We start from the raw sequence: 20,754 nt of genomic DNA, 5'->3' as shown, positions 1-20,754 counted from the left end.
TGGAGAGGGATAGAGGGGAGAAGGTCTGACAGTGGCCTCCAGTCCCCAGGAGGTCACTTCAAAATCCAGCAGCAGCATTGCATCCCTGGGGGTCACTTCAAGGTCCAGTAGCACCATCCTGTTCTTGGGAGGTCACCTCAAGGTTCAACAGCAGCATCTTATTCCTGGGAATTCCTCAAAATTCATCACGTATCCCATTCCTGAGAGGACACCTTAATGCCCACCAGCAGCAGCATCCCATTCTTCACCTCAAGATCAGACAGCAGCCTCCTATCCTAGGGAAGCCAACTTAAAGTCCATCAGCAACACCCTGTGTCCGGGACATCACCTCAAAGTCCATCAGCAGCATCATGGGAGGTCACCTCAAATTTCAGCAGCAGCTTCCCACCCCTGGCTGTACACCCTGAGATCCAACAGTGGCCTCCCAATCCGGGAGGACACCTCAAGGTCCCACAGCAGCGCCCCATCCCTGGGGGCTCACAGCCTGGCTTCCCACCCCGTCTCCTGCCGCGGGTGCCGCCACGACGGGCCCCGGGTTGGCGCAGGTGAACGGCCGCTCTTGCCGCCTGTGGATCCTCTGGTGCGCCTTGAGGTGGGAGAACCTCTTGAAGGTCTTCTGGCAGATGCCACACTGGTGGGGCCGGACGCCCATGTGCATCCAGTGCTGCCGGACAAAGTCCGAGACCCAGGTGAAGCTGCGGTTGCAGCAGGGACACAGGATGAGGTGGTGGCCGGAGTGCCGGCGCTGGTGCACCGTCAGGAAGACCTGGTTGGAGAAGGTTTCCCGGCACTCGGTGCATGTGTACATCACTTTTCCAGGTGGCAGCGAGCACCTGGCAGGGCCGGGCTCCTGCCACACCGTGCCACAGTCCCTGCTTGGGGCTTGTGGCTGGGAGGACGGGCACAGGGTCTGGCTGGGACACTCCTCCGGCTTCGAGGCCTGGCAGGTCCCATTGGGTGCCCAGGTTTGGGGCTGGGATGTTGGGCACTGGGATGCCGGGCATGGCCCCTGGCTGGGACATGCCTTTGCATCCAAGGGCTGGCAGGTGCCATTGGGTGCCCAGCCTTGGGCCTGGGATGTTGGGCATGGTGTCCCTTGGCTGGGACATGCCTTTGCATCCAAGGGCTGGCAGGTGCCATTGGGTGCCCAAGCTTGGGGCTGGGATGTTGGGCACGGTGCCCCTTGGCTAGGACATGGATTTGCATCCAAGGGCTGGCAGGTGCCATTGGGTGCCCAGCCTTGGGCCTGGGATGTTGGGCATGGTGTCCCTTGGCTGGGACATGGATTTGCATCCAAGGTTTGGCAGGTGCCATTGGGTGCCCAGCCTTGGGGCTGGGATGTTGGGCATGGTGTCCCTTGGCTGGGACATGCCTTTGCATCCAAGGGCTGGCAGGTGCCATTGGGTGCCCAGCCTTGGGCCTGGGATGTTGGGCACGGTGCCCCTTGGCTGGGACATGCTTTGCATCCAAGGGCTGGCAGGTGCCATTGGGTGCCCAGCTTGGGCCTGGGATGTTGGGCATGGTGTCCCTTGGCTGGGACATGGATTTGCATCCAAGGGCTGGCAGGTGCCACTGGGTGCCCAGCCTTGGGGCCTGGGATGTTGGGCACGGTGCCCCTTGGCTAGGACATGGATTTGCATCCAAGGGTTGGCAGGTGCCATTGGGTGCCCACGCTTGGGCTGGGATGTTGGGCACGGTGTCCCTTGGCTAGGACATGATTTGCATCCAGGGGCTGGCAGGTGCCATTGGGTGCCCAAGCTTGGGCCTGGGATGTTGGGCATGGTGTCCCTTGGCTGGGACATGGATTTGCATCCAGGGGCTGGCAGGCACCATTGGGTGCCCACGCTTGGGGCTGGGATGTTGGGCACGGTGTCCTACTGGGACACTCCTCTGGCTTTGAGGCCTCGTACGTCCCATTAGCTGCCCAGGTTTGGGGATGGGGTGCTGGGAATGGCACCTGGCTGGGACACACCTCCAGCTCCGAGGGCTGGCACGTCCCGTTGGCTGCCCAGGCGCGGAGGTGCCGCCTGATTTTCTTCTTGGACATGAACTTGCGGTCGCAGTGGACGCAGACATAGGGCACCCAGTTGGTGTGGCCACGCTGGTGGATCAGGAGGTTGATCTTCAGCAGGAAGGTTTTCCTGCAGATGGGGCAGGAATAAAATTCCCGGGCGGAATTTCGCTGCCAGGCCATGGGCCGGCCCACGCAGGAGTCCTTCTCCGGTTCCCCTGGGCTGGGATCTGCCTGTTCTGTCGTTTTGTGGACATCTGGGGTCATCTCCTTTCCTGGTTCTTCAGGAATGTTGGCCACCAGATCTTGACCAGTATTCCCCGAATCTTTCACAGCCTCCTCTTCCTGACCCTTGTCCTCTTCCAGACCCTTAGAGGGTGTTTCGGGCATTGACGGCTTCTCTGCAGCAACCTCCTCCTGTGGCACCTCCATTGGGATCCCCACTTCAGCATCTCCTGGGAATTTTTTGGAATCCAAACATCACTTTCCACATGATTTTAAGGCATGAACAGCAAAGGGCTTTGCTCCCACCCTCCCTCCCTCACTTCCTGCCCTGTTCCCAGCTAGCACAAATCCCAGTCCCACTCTCCTCTTCCAGCTCAGTCTCTGGACTGTGTAAAAGCCAGGAACAGCCACAGCTGATCCCAGGAGACACCCCAGGAACAGTTTGAGGTGGAAAACATCACCCAGGGAGACAGGGGACTCTGACAACCACCCCGGGGCTTGTCTGGGCAGGTGCCCCAATGCCATGCCATATCCCAAACAGTTTCAGGGCTGGTAACAGGATTTGCTTCCCTTTCCTGGAAGCCCCAAGCCTGGAGAGAGGCCCAATAGACACCCCCAAGCTGCTGGCTCCACCAAGGAGGGCTAAGGGTTCTGCCCCAGTACCTGCTGCAGGGGGAGAACAGTTCTGACCCACAGCTTCCTGACAGTGCACGGAGAGCGGGCGGGAAGGGGATGGGGCAGCTGGCTGAGATCCACCAGGACAGCGGTGGCTTCCAGAGGGACGGGTGCTGTGAGGGCAAGAGCAGTGATAAAGGTGGGTAAGGAACAGCCAGGCAGGGGGCCAGGACCCCTCACAGCAGCAGCAGCAGCAGGATTTGCCAGGCACTCACGTGTGCTGCAGTTCTCTGGGACCGCTGGGCTCCTGTTTTCCTCCATCAGGTTCCCACTCTCCTCTGCTTGGTTCCCACTTTCCTTTGCAGGGCTCCTGTTTTCCTCTGCTGGGCTCCTGTTTCCTTCTGCTGGGCTCCTGTTTTCCTCTGGGCTCCTGTTTCCTTCTGCTGGGCTCCTGTTTTCCTCTGTCACATCCCAGATTTCCTTTATCAGGTTCCCACTTATCTCCACTAGGCTCCAGCTTTCCTCCACCAGGTTCTCGCTTTTCTCTGCCACATTCCCACTTTCCTCTGGCTCCCTGCAGCCCCTCTCCATTGTCTCTGTCTCCAGCAGTGCATCATGGCTGGTGCAGCTCTGTTGGGCTGGCTCTGTGGAGGACAAGGACATTTGGATTCACCAGCATCCAGTGAAAAATCCCATTCCACAGGGTGTCAGGATCCCTCACAGCCAGCAGCTGCTGGGGCAGGGGCTTCCAGGCTATCCACATGTCCCTGCAAGAGTTCCCTCACAGTGGACACCTCCCAATCCCTGGGAGTGTCCCAGGCTGGAAAAGGCTTGGAGCAACCTGCACTAGTGCAAGGTGTCCCTGCCCATGGCAGGAGCTTGGAAAGAGATGAGCTTTAAGATTCCTCTCAACCCAAACACAAAATTCTGGGATTCTGGGATTCGCAGTCCCAGTGAGCAGCCAGAAGCTCATGGCACAGAAGGAACACAGTGTCACCCACCTACAGCCAGCTCTGGGGACACCTCTGCTGCCTCTGGCTCCGATTCCAGTGGCGTGCTCAGCTCTTCACTTTCCAGCTGCAGTAACAGCTCAGGCTTGGACAGGGCACAGTCTGGGCAAGAGCAGGACAGACATCAGGAACGTGATGGGACAGGGACTCTGCACCCACAGCTGGGCAACAGAGCCAATCCCAACCCAGGAAACTTCATCTCCAACCGCAGCCACGACGGGAGTTATGCATACAGACAGGAAACAGCAGGCAGAGCTGACAGGGAATATGGAAAACAGCCTCTGACAGTCCCCAGGGAACAACTGCGAGAAAACCCATCCTTGATCTGCACTGCTACAGAATTCCCTGTTCTCCCAGAAATTCACCTTGCACATAGGAAAATACCCTGAGTGGTGGAAAGGGAATTGTGAGGCTCCTGACTGCATGAGGGGCAGTGCTGAGGAACCACCTTGAATCCTGGGGGCAGTTCTGGGCCCCTCATGCCAAGGAAGACATTGAGGGGCTGGAGCGTGTCCAGGGAAGAGAACAGACCTGGGGAACAGAGCACCAGGAGCTGGGGAGCTCAGCCTGGAGAAAAGGAGGCTCGGGGGGACCTTCTGGCTCTGCACAGCTCCATGACAGGAGGGTGCAGCCAGGAGGGAATCAGGACCTGCTCCCAGGGAACAGGACAAGAGGAAACAGCTTCAAGAGGAGGCTCAGGTTGGATTGTAGGGAAAATTCTCATGGAAAGGGCCGTCCCAGGCAGAGAATTTTGGAGGTGACAACCCAGGGAGATGATAACACCAACAATGTACCTGTTCTCCACGAGGAAAAGACACCAAGCACTTACTACCCTGTCCTGCGACTCCCTGCCACGCTCCAAACGCTGCCGGAGGGGACAGGGGAAAGGGAGGATTATTTGAGAGCTGGAGATTGCAGCAAAAGGCAAAGAGGCAGAGAAATGACCCCAAGAGAGCTCCCTGGGGCTGCCAAACCGGCGCAAACGCAGCCTACACAGGGACACCAGCATCTCGTAGTTGCCTTCCATGACGCTCCGGTACATTTCCTTCTGTCCCTCGTCCAGGCTTGCCCACTCCTGCCGGCTGAACCGCACTGCCACATCCTCGAACTGCACCGGGACCTGCAGCACCGGCTGGGATGGGGGACAGGGCAGCTACCCCGAGCAACTCCCAGACCCTCAGACCCCCCCAGCCCTTCAATAGCTCCAAAATCCCCATACGGAGACCCTCGTGCTTATTCCCAGTCTCCTAAACCAGCCTGCTCCCAGCAGCCCACTGGATTCATCCCCATCTCCTGGAACCCACCGCAGCTCCCTCAAAGAGCTCCCAGATCCCCAGGAGTCAAACGGATTCATCCCCAGTTTCCTGAAGCCCACTGCTGCCCCCTGAGGAGCCACTCGAGCTGCTCCCGGCCAGCCGGGAATCCACTGGATTCCCATCCCGTCTCCTGAAACCCACCGCAGCCCCCTCAGGAGCCCCCCAAACCGCTCCCAGCCCTCCAGAGCCCCATGGGCGATCCCCAGGCTCCCTCCCAGCCCCAAAGCCTCCTTCCAACAGCCCCATAAGCGACCCCCAGCCTCCCCTTCAACCTCCCACCAGCCCCTCAGTGCCCCTCCCAGTCTCACTCCCAACCTCCAGCCCCACAACGACCCCATAAGTGACTCCCCCATCCCACTCCCAGCCCTCCTCGCCCCCCATCACTCCCCTAAGCGCCCTCAGCCTCACCCTCAGCCCCACAAGCGACCCCTCCTCGCCCCCTCCGGGACTCCCCCGGTTCGCCCATCGCGGCTCTCACCCCGTGGAGCTGCAGGGCGGCGAGGGGCAGCTCCCGCAGCGCCGCCTCCGCCCGCTCCATCCGCCGCTCCAGGGCCTCGAGGCGCGCCTGGAGCTCCGCCATGACCCCGCGCCGCCGCGGCCGGGGCGGAACCGCACGGCACACACCGCCGGAGGGGCGGCACCGAGAGCCAGGAGGGGTGGGTTGATTGGATAGATGGGGCGGTGGGATGGGTTGGGAGGGCGGCGCCGAGTCCCAGGAGGGGTGGGTGGGTTGGATGGATGGAGGGATGGGTTGGATAGATGGAGGGATGGGTTGGGAGGGCGGCACCGAGCGCCCGGAGGGGTGGGTGGGTTGGATAGATGGAGGGATGGGTTGGGAGGGCGGCACCGAGCGCCCGGAGGGGTGGGTTGGATGGATGCATAGATGGGCAGTGGGATGGGTGGGGAAGTGGCTGAGTGGCAGCTCCCGGAGGGTCGGGGTCGATGACCGGGGTGTGGCTGCAGGACAGGGGCCCTGCTGGGCTCGGTGTTGTTTGCCTGCTTCATCACTGGCCTGGGTGAAGGGGTCGCTGAGGGCTCAAAGCTGGAGGAGTGGCTGAGCACCCCGAGGGCTCTGTGGCCCTTCCGAGGGACCTCGGCAGGTTGGACACATGAGCACAGAGGAAATGTCTGGAATACAACAAGGGCAAGTGCAGGTGCTGCAGCTGGGGAGGAACAACCCCAGGTACCTGCACAGGCTGGGGGTGACCTGCCGGAGCAGCTCCGTGGGGAAGGAAGGAACTGGGGGTCCAGGGTGACAATGAGCTGTCCCTGAGCCAACAGAGTGTTCTGGGGAAAAGAGGCCAATGGGATCCTGGGGTGCATTGGGAAGAGCATTCCCAGCAGTTCAGGGAGGAATCCTGCCCCTGTGCCCAGCCCTGGAGGCACCTCTGGGTGCTGTGTCCAGCACTGGATCCTCAGCACAGCAGGGACAGGAGCTCCTGGAGCTGAGCAAGGGCCTGGAGCATCTCGGTGCCCAGGAAAGGCTGAGGGAGCTGGGGCTGCTCAGCCTGGAGAGGAGCCCAGCTGAGAGGGGCCCTCAGCCCTGGGTGTCCCTGGGTGTCCCTGGGTGCAGGGAGGGTCGGAGCAGGGCCAGGCTCTGCTGCGGGGGGCCCAGCAATGCCACCAGAGCCACGGGCAGGGACTGATCCCAGGAATTCTCCCGGCACAGGAGACAGAACTTCTGCCCTGAGCAGTGCCCAGCCCTGAGCAGAGACCAGAGAGGCTGTGGGATCTCCCTCACCGGGGATATTCCAGACCTGTCAGGATGTAATCCTGAGCCCTGTGCTCCCTGCTGGAGCAGGGAGGTGCCACCAGTGACCCACTGTGGTCCCTTCCGTTCAGGAATTCTGGGAATCTGTGTCCTGCGGGGAACGCCGCTGCGGTGGAACCCCGGGGGGGTTTCCTGCCATTCCGATCAGCATCAGCTCCTTCCCGGTGACTGACAGCTGTCAATCACTGCGGGGGCTGCCGGCCGGCGGGGGCCGCTGTGGCGGCGGCGGAAGCGGAGGAGGAAGAGGAAGCGGCGCTTCTTGGCGGCAAGGGAGGGAAAGGCGGTGGCGGGGCAGGGCAGGAGCGGCGGCTGGCAAGGGCCGGTGCGAGCGGAGAGCTCCAGCTCCGCTGCGGGAGGCACGGGAAGGAGCGGGCCGGCCCCGGTGTGCGGCAGCCGAAGCGAGGCTCTCCTGGCCCGCTGTGTGCCTTCGGCAGCCCCGGTGCCGCAGCCGGTCCCTGCGCTCCGCCGCTCTCGGTGCGGGGATGGAGCTGGCGGGCGGCAGCACCATCTCGCTGTGGACCGTGGTGGCGGCCGTGCAGGCGCTGGAGCGCAGCGTGGCCGCACACGCGTCCCGCCTCTTCAGCCTGGAACACCGCGCCGGCAACAGCGAGAAGAAGCACCTGGACTGCGAGAAAATGGTCGGGGAGTTCGGGAACCAGCTGGAGAGCAAGTGCGCGGCGCTGGGCACCCTCGTCCAGGAGTACGGGCGGCTCCAGAAGCGCCTGGAGAACATGGAGAACCTGCTGAAGAACAGGAATCTCTGGATCCTGCGGCTGCCCCCCGGGCTGGAGGCCCCCAAGGTATCGGATGGGTCTTTAAGGGGCCTGGGGGACAGGGACAGCACAGAGGTTCCTCTGCTCCTCACCTCAACCTTCTGCCATGGATATCATTCCACGATCTCTGCCAAGATTTCTTCTGTCGCCTGTCATGCCAAGGCACGAAGCAGGAAGTGATTCTCCTGTGTATTGTTAGATTCAGCTGGGTTTTCCCTACAAAAGGATGGGCTGTCACTTTTTTACCCACAGCGGGAAGTTCTTCCCCACTCTGAGGTCCCCAGTGGGATCAGGCTCCAGGGGGAAGTAAGAATATCGTGGAATAATACACAGTTCATCTCCCGAAGTTTAGCAAAGATCCAAAGTGTTACTCTCAGTGTCCAGAGGATGCCCCAAGGCAGGAATTTTCTTTCCCTGACACCTGGCAGCAGGGATAAGTAGGGAGTAGAATTCTCTGTGTTCCAGGAGCGGTGCTGAGTGTCACTTTTGGGATTGCAGGCCCCGGCTGTGGCGTTGGAAAACGATGCCACCGGCTTTTCCACTCAGGAGTGGGAGAACCTGGAGGAGTGGCAGAGGGAGCTGTATGGAAAGGTGCTGACAGGGAAGAGAGAAGCCCTGGTCCTGCTGGGTGAGTGTTGCTGTTGCGTCAGTTATCAGCACTTTCTGGTCAGGGAATCTCTCCCAGACGTGGGAAGCAGATTTGTGGGAACACAGAGAGACCACTGCCTGTGTTTGAGGACTCTCTGTGCTGCCCAGACGTGTGTTGTAGCTGCTGGAGCTGGTTTGGGGAGCGCTGCTGGGTGTGTTCCTCCCTGTGGATGCAGCACAGAAACATTCATTCCTTTCCCTGTTCCTTGTCAGACGATGTCATCTCCGAACCTGCCCTCCTGTCCCGGCTCCAGGGAGGAGAAGCACCCTGCAGGGAGGAGGAGACAGCTCCTGGAGATATCCCGGCAGAACCAGGTGCAGGCCAGGGATGAATTAAAGCTTTAATCCTGAGGGTGAGGGTCGTGTGGTGCTGTCACCACACAGAGGCTGGCACAAGGTGGTGGTCCTGGTTTGCTTGGAGGGAACTTCTTGGATCTCAAAAGGAGCAGGTTCAGGGGGAGTAACAGAGGGTGATAAAAAGTATAACAGGTTTGATTTTTAGGATTACAAGTCAGGAAGAAATTCTTGGCTATGAGGATGGTGAGGCCCTGGCACAGATTGCCCTGTGGCTGCCCCTGGATCCCTGGAAGTGTCCAAGGCCAGGTTGGACAGGGCTTGGAGCAATCTGGGATAGTGGAAGGTGTCCCTGTCCATGGCAGAGGGTGGAACAAGTTTAACCCAGACCCTTCTGGGGTTCTGTGATCTGATTCCATGATTTCTGGCATTGGCAGAGGCTCTGCTGTTTGAACTCAATGTGAGCAGCTGGGACAGCAGAGAAGCACAGGAAAACCAGGAGGGAAGAGCAGGGCTGGCTGAACCTGGCCATGGTGAGTGTTGTGGAAGGGCCTGGGCTCGAGGGTGTGGAGAACCCTCTGGAACTGGGGGAGCAGGGGGAACCACTTCCCTGCAGGGCAGAGCAGAGCTCCCAGGAGCAGGAATGGAAGGTGCTGGAGAGGCTGTGTGTGGCAGCAGGGTGGGTGAGTGGGCACAAACTTCTGGGGCAGCAAGGGGGGAGTCCAGTGGGGCTGTGATAGCCACTAAAGGAGTCTCCTCTTTCCCAGTAAAGCAGTTTCCTCTTTTCCTCAGCAGACAGCAGCATTCCAGAGCGGAGCTTTGCTGTCACCGTGAAGCAGGAAGAGGAGGAAGAGCCACATGCAAAGGAGCAGGGAGCCATGGAGGGTGTGGAGTGCTCTGAGCTTGGTGTGGGTGAGTTTGGATGTGGGAATCCCTGACATTCCTGCTGTGGGACAGTGTGCTGGGATGTGGGGGCTGACGGGAGGCACTGGGAGAGAGCAGGAGCCGTGCTGAGGTGGGGAGTGAGCAGGAAACTTGGGGAGAGATTTATTTTTGGGAAGGTGAAAGAGCTGGGAGGATGAGGCACTGCAGGTGAGGATTCTGGCACACCTGGAATGGATCCCTCAGAATATGAGGAATCATTAAGTTGAGAACAATTCAGGGCAGGGAGCTTGTTTCTGTCTATTTGAAAAATGCTGATTAAATTTGCAGCAGTAAAGATTTGATTCTTAATAAAAACAACATAAAGCCTGTGAAGTTCTAAATGCTTTCTTTCTATCTTTTTTTTTTTTTCACATCATTTTACTTGCTGTAAATGGTAGTTTGTAGTTTTGTACCTTATTGATAGACAGACAGAAGTTGACCTCAAATCAAAAAAAAAAAAAAAACAAACCCTGGTGTTCAATTGTTTTTAATTGTTTTTCAATACTGTGGTGGAACCTGAGCAGGAGAATGGTTTTCCACGTGTGTATCCAAGATCCAAACAGGCCTGAAGTGTAAAAATGTCTAAAAATAGGGTGTAAATAAGCTCACAATACAATTCTCACCCAAGTCACGTCAATGCTGCAGCCAGCAAAACATTTTCAGTGTTGTGGTTGTGATGGGTTGAGTCCAGGAAGAGAAAAAATATTTAGTTTGTGTTTTGTTTTGAGTTTTTGCAGTTTTTTTATTTCTTGGTGCATGTCACTTGTGTTTTGACAGCAGCTGTTTGTTCTGGAACAGGAGTTCAGGGGGGTTGTTGCCCTCCAGAGTCCCTGTGAGTGCTGTCACAAGAGTGGTAGAATATTGACATTTACAGAGAAATTTAGACCCAAATATGGAGGGTGGAGAAGAAAAAACTTGAAAATAAACAGAACTAACAAATCAAAACACCTAAATAATAATGACCTCATTATTATTTAGGTCACACAGAAATCAGTTTTCCATGGAAAAGTTTATGCTTTCTGGTTCAGCATAAAATTTGGGGTTTCAGTCAAAATGCTCAGTTGTGAAGAGCATTTTTAGCTTGCTCTTATCCAAGAATCCATGGGTTCTGTGGACTGTCAGATGATTTGAATGGAGTTTTTCCCTCCCGAGGAAATCCATGAAATCAACAGTTCACCTCACATAAAAATGTCATGGAGATATCAAACCTCTTGACTCACTGGTGTCATGACAATGGAGCTGTTGGGGTTCCTGCTGCATTTCATCTCCTGTGGATTTAATTGTTGGAGACAGAAACCAACTTCCAGTCACAATCTGCTCGGTCAGATCTCACTCAGGAACAAATGAGTTTAGAACTCTCCCTAAAATTTTGGTTTAGTACAGAAAGAGGGAAAATTACACTCTGTGTTTTGGTCCAGTTAGAACTTGGATTAAAACATTTTATGTCTTTATTTTTTAAAATACTCTTAGTGCCCTAAATTGCAGGATAATATTGAGGCAAAGGCTTCCTGCTGGCAGAGGGCTGCGTTAGGTGGGTTACTGGGAAGGAATTCCTGGCTGAGGGTGGGCAGGCCCTGGCACAGGGTGCCCAGAGAAGCTGTGGCCGCCCCTGGATCCCTGGAAGTGTTCAAGGAAAAGTTGGACAGGGTTTGGAGCGGCCTGGGATAGTAGAAGGTGTCCCTGCCCGTGGCAGGGAGTGGCACTGGATGAGCTTTAAGGTCCCACCCAAACCATTCCAGGATTCCATAAGAGCAGGACGTATTCTGGGATAAAGAGGGAAAGTGGTGGCCCTTTGAAGCAGTGGAAGGACATTTGTGATTCCCTTGTGACCAGAATATCCTGAGTTCTGTTTGGGATCATCTCAGCAGCACTCCTGGATTATTCTGCAAACAACCTGAGGTGCCCTTTCTGGGCTGTTTCTGTATTTTACATGCTCCATGTTTCATAACTTTTTGAAGCTGCCTTTGATATCAGAGGTGATGCAATATTTTACAGTCAGTCACAGTTTCTCTGTTCCAGCCCAGCTCTCCTGAATTTCAGAGACAAATACATGTATTTGTAGCAATTCTCTGAGCTATTTTGGGATTTGTGTTGTTTGAATTGCAAAATGGAATCCTGAATTCTAGACAAAATGTGAAGTGACACAGAAAGGGACACTTCAGTGCTGTGAGGAGACCCTGTTCCCTCATGGCTCTGAGAGGATCCTCAATCCTTCATAGCTCTGAGAGGATCCCCAAGCCCCTCACAGCTCAGATGGGACCCTGATCTCTCACAGCTCTAAGTGGGACCCTGACCCCTCATGGCTCTGGGTGGAACCCCAATCTCTCACAGCTCTGAGGGAGGATCCTGTCCCCTTATGGCTCTGGGTAGACCCTAATCCCTCATGTCTCTGAAGATCCTGTCCCCTTATGGCTCTGGGTGGACCCCAATGCCTCACAGATCTGAGGAGGATCCTGTTCTCTCATAGCTCCAGGTTGACCCCAATCCCTCATGGCTCTGGGCTGAACCCCAATCCCTCATGGCTCTGAGGGGGGCCCTGTTCCCTCATGGCTCTGGGCTGAACCCCAATCCCTCACAGCTCTGAGGGGGATCCTGTTCCCTCATGGCTCCAGGTGAACCCCAATCCCTCACGGCTCTGAGCAGGATCCTGTTCCCTCATGGCTCCAGGTGAACCCCAATCTCTCACAGCTCTAGGGGGGATCCTGTTCCCTCATGGCTCCGGGTGAACCCCAATCCCTCACGGCTCTGAGGGAGGATCCTGTTCCCTCATGGCTCCAGGTGAACCCCAATCCCTCACGGCTCTGAGGGGAGCCCTGTTCCCTCATGGCTCCAGGTGAACCCCAATCCCTCACAGCTCTGAGGGGAGCCCTGTTCCCTCATGGCTCCGGGTGAACCCCAATCCCTCACGGCTCTGAGCAGGATCCTGTTCCCTCATGGCTCCAGGTGAACCCCAATCTCTCACAGCTCTAGGGGGGATCCTGTTCCCTCATGGCTCCAGGTGAACCCCAATCCCTCACGGCTCTGAGGAGGATCCTGTTCCCTCATGGCTCAGGTGAAACCCCAATCCCTCACAGCTCTGAGGGGGGCCCTGTTCCCTCATGGCTCCAGGTGAACCCCAATCCCTCACAGCTCTGAGGGGAGCCCTGTTCCCTCATGGAGTGCTGTGGACAAGATGCAGTAAGGGTGGCCTGGGGTCCCGGCAGTGACAAAGGAGCCCCATGGTGCCCCCGGCCGCCCCTCAGCCGCCATTCCCCACAGGGCCGGACGCCACTGGACACAGGGCCCAGGCCCCGGCGGAGGGCGGGAACCGGCCAGGGGCCAGGAGCTGCCAGGACCGGGATGTGAGAGGGAATCCCACAGAGACCGGCTCCGGTGAGTGGTGTCAGGGCAATGGTGGGAGAGGGATGTGGGACACTGAGCACCTGCCAGGATCTGGGGACATCTGAGGTGTGGGTGGTGTTTTGGCCTGGAGAAAAGGGGGCTCAGGGGGGACCTTGTGGCTCTGCACAGCTCCTGACAGGAGGGGACAGCCGGGGGGGTCGGGCTCTGCTCTCAGGGAACAGGGACAGGAGGAGAGGGAACGGCCTCAGGCTGGGCTAGGGGAGACTCAGAGTGGATATTGGGAAAATTCCTTCCCCAAAAAGTCTGTCCAGCCCTGGCACAGCTGCCCAGGGCAGTGGTGGAGTCCCCATTGCTGGAGGGATTTAAAATCCCTGTGGATGTGGCACCTGGGGACATGGTCAGTGGTGGCCTTGGCAGTGGTGTGGGAATGGTTGGACTCGATGACCTTAAAGGGCTCCCAACCTCAACAATTCCACAATTCTATGACCAGCATCTCTCCAAGGCACTTGCTGTGCTGAGTTTGGTCTTCCAGCTGCTGCTGTCAGGCATTCCATGCCCACCAGCCTTTCCAGGACCTTCCATCACTCCCTTCTTTTCCCTCTCCTGGGAAATCCTCCAGACCCTTGGCCAGGTCTGCACTGTAAAGGTGCAGAGCACTGGCCCATCTGCTTTTCTTTATTTACTCTACAGACTTTTGTTTTCTTTTTTCTTTTCTCATTACTTGAATGAATTTCTTTAAGAACTCTGTTCTCATGAGTGTTTCTCTGATGGGTGAGAAGTGGTGTGTGACTGAGAAGCATTGAAAAGGAAACAACAGAACTCTGGCAGCACCAAGAGAGAAAGAAACTCAAGGACAAGAATTCAAGTGGCTCTGGCCTCTCCTGGGGCCCTGGAGAACGTGTTTCCACTTGTATGAAGATTTTGTGCGTTTCTCAGGCTCAAAAATCTGCTGAGGGTTTTGTAACCAACATTTCAGGTCTGTTCAAGAGGCCTTGGTCAGCAGGAACTAGAACTGGAGCGAGGTTTTCTCTGGAATGTGAGCTAGAACAGAGCAGATCTGCCTGGGCTGGGCTGACAGTTGGAATTAATTTTGTATGGTGTTAAAATAACAGTGGTTCTTGTTAACAGAGGACAGCATAATCCAGATTAAGCAAGAGGAAGAGTTGTGCACTGCAGATCGGAAGGAGGAGGCTGCAGAACCTCACGGAGAGCCCTGCCCAGGTGAGTAACTGCATACCTCAGAGGGAAAATGAAACAGAGGGATTAAATTCCAGGTTGTGTGAATAAATTCCCCACCTCTGCTCATGTATTCCAAATCTTTAAGAAGTTCTGAGCAGACTTGTCAGCAGATCCCCCAGGTGAGGGCTGGTGTTGCCCCTTTCCCTTCTCACAGACACTTTGGAGTTTGTTGCTGCATGGTTGGTTTTTATACAAGTGTGGCTCTCCCTAAATTCCTTCAGGTTGCTTTTTCCTTCCTCCCTTCCCTTCTGGGGTTCTCCTGGGTAAGGAGGAGCCCACAGACTCCTCTGAAAGGCTGCAGAGCCCAGGGCCCTGTTCTTTGCCCTCTCACTTGGAACCTCTTTGTTTTGCAAATCAGCTGCTCTGCTTTGCAGATTTTCCTCTTTTCAAAGGTAGTGGTGCTGCCTGTTGGCTCCACTAGAACTGTACTTGGCTCCTTGTGTTTGTAGCCAGCTGGGATTTTTAGACCTTTCCAAAGGTTTCCTTAAGAAACTGGGCTTAGAGGAGCTTGGTTTGGGGTAACAACCTCCAAAGAAAGCCCAGACCAGGGCAGGTTTTCAGCCTTATCCGGAGTTTAGGCAGGTATGATACACTTCTGGACTTCCTCCCTCAGCAGAGCGAGGATTTTATGAGCCTGAGGCATCCAGTCAGACCAGGAAAGGCAGCGAGGTGGATGCCAGGGAGCTGCCAGGCACAGAGGGTGAGCACCTCCAGAGAGATCCTGCCACAGGTGAGGATCTGCCAAAAACTCCACTGCAGGAATTGCCCCTTGATGGCTCTTCCTGTTGTGCTTTCCCTGCTGCTTTGTTACTGTTGTGCATTCCCAAATTATCCAGGCTTTGTGTCTTCCCCTGGTGTTTCTCAGTTGTGTAAATTCTCCCCAATGAACAGGATTTCAGACTTATGCAAGGGGTGTTTCATCGTGGATTAAACAAGAGGAGCCACCCTGCTCTGAACAACAGGACTTGCAGAAAGAGGAAATCTCTGCAGATCCAAATACAGGTAAGTAATGGATTTCAGCTGGGACTTTGGGGACAGTAAATCCAGTTTAGAGTATTTTTTAATACTGTGTGAAATGTCACAACCTTGCAATGTTAACCATGAGAGAACTGGGACAAACCTCAGTCTGCTGGTTAATATTTGGTCGCAAAAATTTTGGGTTCTGTCAGCTGAAGAGGCTCCTTCCCTCTTGAGCCAGCCAAAAGCTGCCAGAGGCACTGGCTTGGGCTTGTGTTGAGGCAAGCCCAGAGCTGCATGGATCAAGTTTGTGCTGCTTTTATCTGGATAAAAACCTGGCTCAGGGCTGGGCCCACAGTGCTGGGCAAGGGAGTGACATCAACTGGCCAGTCACCAGTGGTGTCCCCAGGGTTGGGGGCATCCTGGGGCCACTGTGTTTGATTTCTTTGTGTGGATGAGGGGAGGGAGGGCACCCTCAGTCCTTTTTATGGCCAGGATTCCCTGCCCTGAGGACAAGTTTCTCACTTCTCATGCTGTCAGTTCTTCCAGGCATTTCTGGAAATGGTTTGGAGGCTTTGGGGATTTTTGGTGGTCTTGATCCCTATCCCTGTAATCCATTCCCACTTCTTGACCTCATTCCTGCCTTTGCTCTGTGTTGTGCTTGTCTCCAGGAGCTACAAACAAGGGTGTTTGTCCCAGAAATTGCTGCCTTATCTCCACATGGCACCCCCTTCTCCAGCCACATCTTGTTCTTTCTCATGGCTCCGTGGCCATCCAGTTATCAGTGTTTGGGACACACATTCCTTTATTTTCTGGGAATTGGGAGCTCAGTGGGTCTCAGTTTGGACTGCAGTTTATAGGGTTGCAGGAGGGTGGGCTTTAATCAGGGATTTTCCATCCTGGCTGCAATTCAAGTCAATGGCTTTCTTTGAAAGTTCCATAACAAAAATGTTACTCCACTTGGGTTGTTATTCAGGCAAGACAAATGGGTTCTGAGGCTGTTCACCAAAAAACAGGTGCTTGTTAGACAGCACAAGTTCCTGGGAGCAGAGAGTGCTTCTGATAAGCTCAGGAGGGGAGGTTTAAGTTGGATATCAGGAAAAGGTTCTTCCCCAGAGGGTGGTTGGGCACTGAACAGGCTCCCCAGGAAATGGGCATGGCCCAAGGCTGCCAGAGCTCAGGGAGCATTTGGACAGTGCTGTCAGGCATGGAGTGGGATTGTTGGGGTTTCCATGCATGGCCAGAGATTGGACTCCATCCTTGTGGGTGTCTCCCAGCTCAGGGGATCCCATAGTTCTGTGACTTGCTGAGCTAACTCAGGGCCCTGCTTGGACTCTGCTCCTCGAGATGCTCAAGAGAGTGTCTGGAGAGCAGCTGGGAACCCTGAGGTGGGACAGTGTCTGCTCTGTTATCTGGCTGAGAGGCTGAATCTGAGACTGCAGCAGTCATTTTTTATGTAGATTTGAAAAAATACAGTTGAAAAAAAGTCCTTCTATTTTCCTGGAACTTTTGTTTCAGTGGATGCTAGTACTTTGTTCCTCCCTTAGTATTAAAGATGTGGCTTGGGGCTGGGAGGGACATTCCTAAGGGGATTCCTGAATTAAAAATCTCTGAAATCTCTGTTTCAGATGAAAATTTGAGGAGGGACCATCCAGCAAATTCCTTGGAGAGCAAGACCTGTGACTTAGAGGTACCAGGAAGACCGGGAGAGGTGTTTCCCAAAGATCCCAGCCATGGAGTGACATGGGACAGTCAGTGGAATTCAGAAATGATGGAAACAACCACCACAGGGAATGGGAACAGCCTTGGAGGTGATGCTCAGTATGATTTCTTTAGTGCTCAGGAAAAGAGGCCCTGTATGTACAAGTGTGAGAGAAGCTGCCCACAGCAGGACCAGCCTCAGCAGGCACTGCAGGGAGAAGGGGACATATTTCCAGGCTCCACATATGAGAGGATGTTCCCTCTGCTGCACCCACACCCAGGAGAGATGGGAATAGGCCTGGGAGAGAAGGGAATGGGCCCAGGAGAGAAAGGAATGAGCCTTGGAGAGAAGGGAATGGGCCCTGGAGCTGCTCCCACCTCCTGTGAGGGGCCAGGGCCCCACTCTGAGTGTGGAGAGACTCCCCCAGGCACAGGCAGGCCCCGTGAGCAGGACAGCCTGGGCACAGAGGAGGCTGCTGAAAACGAGGAGAGCTTCCCCACGGACACCTCGGGATCCAGCCCCTGCTGGGAGCCGCCCCTGGCCCGGGGCAGCCCTGCCCAGCAGCAGAGCCAGGGCCGAGGCAAATCCTACATTTGCAGCGACTGTGGGAAAAACTTTGTGTGCCATTCGTGGCTCGTGAGGCACCAGACGAGTCACACGGGAGAGAGGCCCTACAAGTGCTCCAAGTGTGACAAAACCTACAGGAGGAAGGATTACCTCCTGAACCACCAGCGCCGGCACACGGGAGAGAGGCTTTTCCAGTGTCCCCTCTGCAGCAAGAGATTTGTGCTCAAGAGGAGCCTGCTGAAGCATCAGGAAGGTCACATGCAGGACACCCACGTGCCACTGGTCAGCTGGCCCTGCGGGAACATCAGGGGCTCTGTGATGCATTCCATTTAGGACATCCCCCACAGCCCTTGGTGCATCCTCCAGGGCAGCACCCCCAGCTCTGTGGCAGACCCTGATGGCAGGAGGAGGCTGTGGTGCAGCCATCCCGAACCTCTCCCGAAAAGGGAGCTAACTGGAGGTTATTTTGTGTTAGACAGCATTCACCAGTGCCTGTGGATTTGGGGAGCTGGAGTTTGGAGGTACTGCTGGCTGTGAGTCCGTGTGGGAGAGAAACCACATTGACATGGGACAATTTGTGATGTGAGTTACAAAGAAGAGTTGTCTGAATAGAGAGAAATTATCCAAAATGTATCCAAAATGTTATCCCAGGAATCTGGAGTCCTTGGACTGGGCTGGGAGCAAGTGAGTTAAAGGTATTAATTGTCCACTAACGAGTGAAACGGTGTCAGGAAACACACACTTGGGTGAGGTGCTTTGGGAAAGGAAGTGTTGCCCCTGTGGCTGTAGGAGGAAGCCTCTTTCTTCTGTGGCAAACAGAAAGAAGGCTGCAGAGCCTGGGAGGCAGCTTGTTCCCACTCTTAAATCCTGGGGCTCCTCGCTGCTAAACCCCAAGGGAGAATTCCTGAAGGCTGAGATCCTTCCTGGGAGTTGTAAGATGGCCAGGCAGCCTGGAATATGGTTTTAATTCTGCATAGCCTTAAAGTTGTGTTGCATTTCTTTTCCCACGTTGTTCACAGACTTCTGTCTTTATTCAGTTTTCCAAATCCTATGAAAGCAGACCATGGAGATGCTGCAGAAACCTGGGAAACACAGAGTTAATGAGCTGCTGTGTCCCAAGCACTGATAACAGGATCTGCTGGAGACCAGGCTGGGTGGAGGTAGGGCAGCTCTGCTCCTCCTGCCTCCTCCCCCAGCTCCACTCCCAGGAGGAAAGAAACTCTCAAGGTTTGTAGATGCCCGTGGTCAAAAAGGAATGACAGGTGTCAGAAGGGTCCAAAAAAGCTCACAAAGTTCTAACAGCAAATTCCACCCTCAGCGTGGGAATTTTTTGCCCTTCTGGTCGGAAGAGAAATAAAAAGGTAAAAGAAAAGAGGAAAGAGAGAGGGAGATCAGAGAGATAAAGGGAAGGATATCACCAGTCCTGGCTCCAGCATCAATCCAGCTGTGTTCAGGATCCCAGACGTGCCCTGTCAGCCCTGGATCACCCTTTTACAGCCACACCCTGGGGCTACTTTTTTCACTTTTGATGCAAACAAGTCAGCAGACACAGCCCATCCCTCTGAATCTCTTAGAAATGGATCAGGGGGTCTCTGGTGGGTTTGATCCCCCTGATTGATTCAGCCTTTGTTGGACACTCCATGCCTGTGCTGTGCATGCTGTGCTTATCTCCAGGAGCCAGAATAAGGGTGTTTGTCCCAAAAAAGAGCTGTCCCTGCTCCGTGTGCCCCCCTTTTCCAGCCACATCCAGTCCTTCCCCATTCAGTGTCTCACACAACAGTCCTTGGCTGGCTCCACAGCTGAGACACAGCCCTTTATCTCCTGGCCTTCTACAGAATCCAAAGTGATAAACCAGGGCCTGAAAAATGACCAGCCTGAGACTCTTCTTGCTTCAGCAGAATGCAGGGAAATAGAATTATTTGAGAATTTAGGTAGGAAAAAGCGTGGTAGAGAGAAATAAGTCCCCAGAGAGGAAATGAGAGGGGGGGGAAAGAGCTGAATTATTGCTGTCAGTGAAAACTGAGCAACTGCAGAAAGAGTTAAGGAAGAAAAGGAGGAAGACAAGCCCAAAACTGGAAAAATCAGAGGGGCTGAAAATTTCAGAGGGTCCCCCTCTGCAGCCATGTCTTATTCCAGTTTGTCCCTTGTTACCCAGGTCTGGGACACAGCAGCACTTTAACTCCTTGGTGCCCGGGATGGTGCACCCCAAGGCACTGCCCACACGGTGTTGGAACCCACAGCTCTTACTGGGGCCAGCTTAGCTGCAGCTCCAGAAATTCCCATTCCTGCCATGGCTGGAATTTGCCATTGTGGTACTTTAATTCTAAATCAAGGAGTGCAGGTGCTTTGTAGAGTCTGTGCCCTGTAGCCTCTGGAATTCTTTTGGGGTTAAGGTTGGCAGATTCCTGCTTCTCACCCAGCAGCCATAAATTACCCTGAGCAGTTTGGCACAGGGGGATTTGCTCCAGGGATTTTAACTCTTTGTCCTCCGGGTGCTACTCCAGCATGCTGCTATGTTAATACTGGATATTGTGCTCTCGTGTCTATTAAAATTTTTTATTAATTGTTGGCAAAACCAGCTGAAATGTGAATATCCAGGCCATTATTCTGGCTGCATGGATAAGATTCCACTTGCTGGATGTGTGGCTATTAAGGAAATTTCCCTGCATGCCCATCCAGGAGCCACTGTGAGTCACAGCTGGGCAGTACCTGAGCCAGCTCCTGTGAGCCCGTGGGTCCCTGTTTGATGCCACAGCACACTCACACAGCTTTCCTCACAGACTCCATCCCAGATTTCCCATTGCAGAGCCTCGGTCAGCTGGATCCTTGCAATAATTTAACCTTGATACAACGGCAGGGTAACAGCTCAGGGTGGTGCCTCCATGCTGGGACCCAAACAAAGGAATTCCACCCCCTCTCCGGGCTTTTCTCACCTCACCACCTAAACAGAAAATGTGGGATGACCGGCTCCTGCTGTGTCCCTCACTGTGCCCTTTGTTATGCAAAGCTCGGGCAGTTCCCGTGCCCTGGCTCCGGATTGTTTCCCTCCTCAGCGCCCGGGATGCTCTTGCAAATGAACCTGGCTCAGATGGAACGGGATCGCTTTTCATGAGCCATTTCCCGAGCTCCAGGAGGTTCGGGGGGTGTTGGAGGAGGTAAGGAATGACCTTACCTCGGTTCTCGGGATCACCCCGAGTTTCCATCCCGTTCTAATCTGTGCACTTGTAGCAGCTAAGGCTCCAAGGAGTTAAGGCTGTGCCCTAAACGCTGATAAGGAGCGGGATAGAACAGGATGTGGTTGGAGAGGAGGGCACGGCAGATTGGCCGGTGCTGTTCAACTCCCCCTGGGGACGCGGAGAC

The 20,754-nt window shown here is 55.1% G+C and overlaps 3 protein-coding genes across 6 annotated transcripts; 1 reads left to right on the top strand and 2 right to left on the bottom strand.

The window, feature by feature from the left end:
• Nucleotides 1–442: 442 nt before the first annotated feature.
• Nucleotides 443–3,491, bottom strand: LOC118684400 (zinc finger protein 467-like). The gene is made up of 4 exons (XM_054515905.1): nucleotides 3,127–3,491; nucleotides 2,900–3,024; nucleotides 1,673–2,466; nucleotides 443–889 (listed from the first exon to the last, which is right to left on the bottom strand). Exons 3-4 carry the CDS (start codon nucleotides 2,441–2,443, stop codon nucleotides 443–445), a joined length of 1,218 nt encoding a protein of 405 aa, XP_054371880.1. The 5' UTR covers nucleotides 2,444–2,466; nucleotides 2,900–3,024; nucleotides 3,127–3,491.
• A 367-nt stretch (nucleotides 3,492–3,858) lies between these two features.
• Nucleotides 3,859–5,810, bottom strand: LOC118684403 (uncharacterized). 2 transcript variants are annotated; one of them, XM_054517379.1, is made up of 2 exons: nucleotides 5,656–5,810; nucleotides 3,859–4,993 (listed from the first exon to the last, which is right to left on the bottom strand). In XM_054517379.1, the coding sequence occupies exons 1-2, from the start codon at nucleotides 5,755–5,757 to the stop codon at nucleotides 4,424–4,426; spliced, it is 672 nt and encodes a 223-aa protein (XP_054373354.1). In that variant the 5' UTR covers nucleotides 5,758–5,810; the 3' UTR covers nucleotides 3,859–4,423. The 2 variants fall into 2 exon arrangements, with proteins under 2 accessions (XP_054373354.1, XP_036235129.1); XM_036379236.1 differs by having other exon boundaries at nucleotides 3,859–4,981.
• Nucleotides 5,811–6,917: 1,107 nt separating this feature from the next.
• ZNF282 (zinc finger protein 282) lies at nucleotides 6,918–19,972 on the top strand. 3 transcript variants are annotated; one of them, XM_036379217.2, is made up of 10 exons: nucleotides 6,918–7,748; nucleotides 8,220–8,349; nucleotides 8,583–8,684; nucleotides 9,101–9,196; nucleotides 9,456–9,575; nucleotides 12,846–12,959; nucleotides 14,058–14,150; nucleotides 14,785–14,898; nucleotides 15,060–15,170; nucleotides 16,754–19,972. In XM_036379217.2, exons 1-10 carry the CDS (start codon nucleotides 7,431–7,433, stop codon nucleotides 17,725–17,727), a joined length of 2,172 nt encoding a protein of 723 aa, XP_036235110.1. In that variant the 5' UTR covers nucleotides 6,918–7,430; the 3' UTR covers nucleotides 17,728–19,972. The 3 variants fall into 3 exon arrangements, with proteins under 3 accessions (XP_036235110.1, XP_036235108.1, XP_036235109.1); XM_036379215.2 differs by having other exon boundaries at nucleotides 14,782–14,898; XM_036379216.2 differs by having other exon boundaries at nucleotides 6,919–7,748; nucleotides 9,459–9,575; nucleotides 14,782–14,898.
• Nucleotides 19,973–20,754: the final 782 nt, after the last annotated feature.

The sequence above is a fragment of the Molothrus ater genome, chromosome 1, assembly GCF_012460135.2.
Source record: "Molothrus ater isolate BHLD 08-10-18 breed brown headed cowbird chromosome 1, BPBGC_Mater_1.1, whole genome shotgun sequence".
Lineage (NCBI taxonomy): Eukaryota > Metazoa > Chordata > Aves > Passeriformes > Icteridae > Molothrus > Molothrus ater.
The sequence above is the reverse complement of the archived record's forward strand: the minus strand, read 5'-3'. Positions and strand labels throughout refer to the sequence as shown.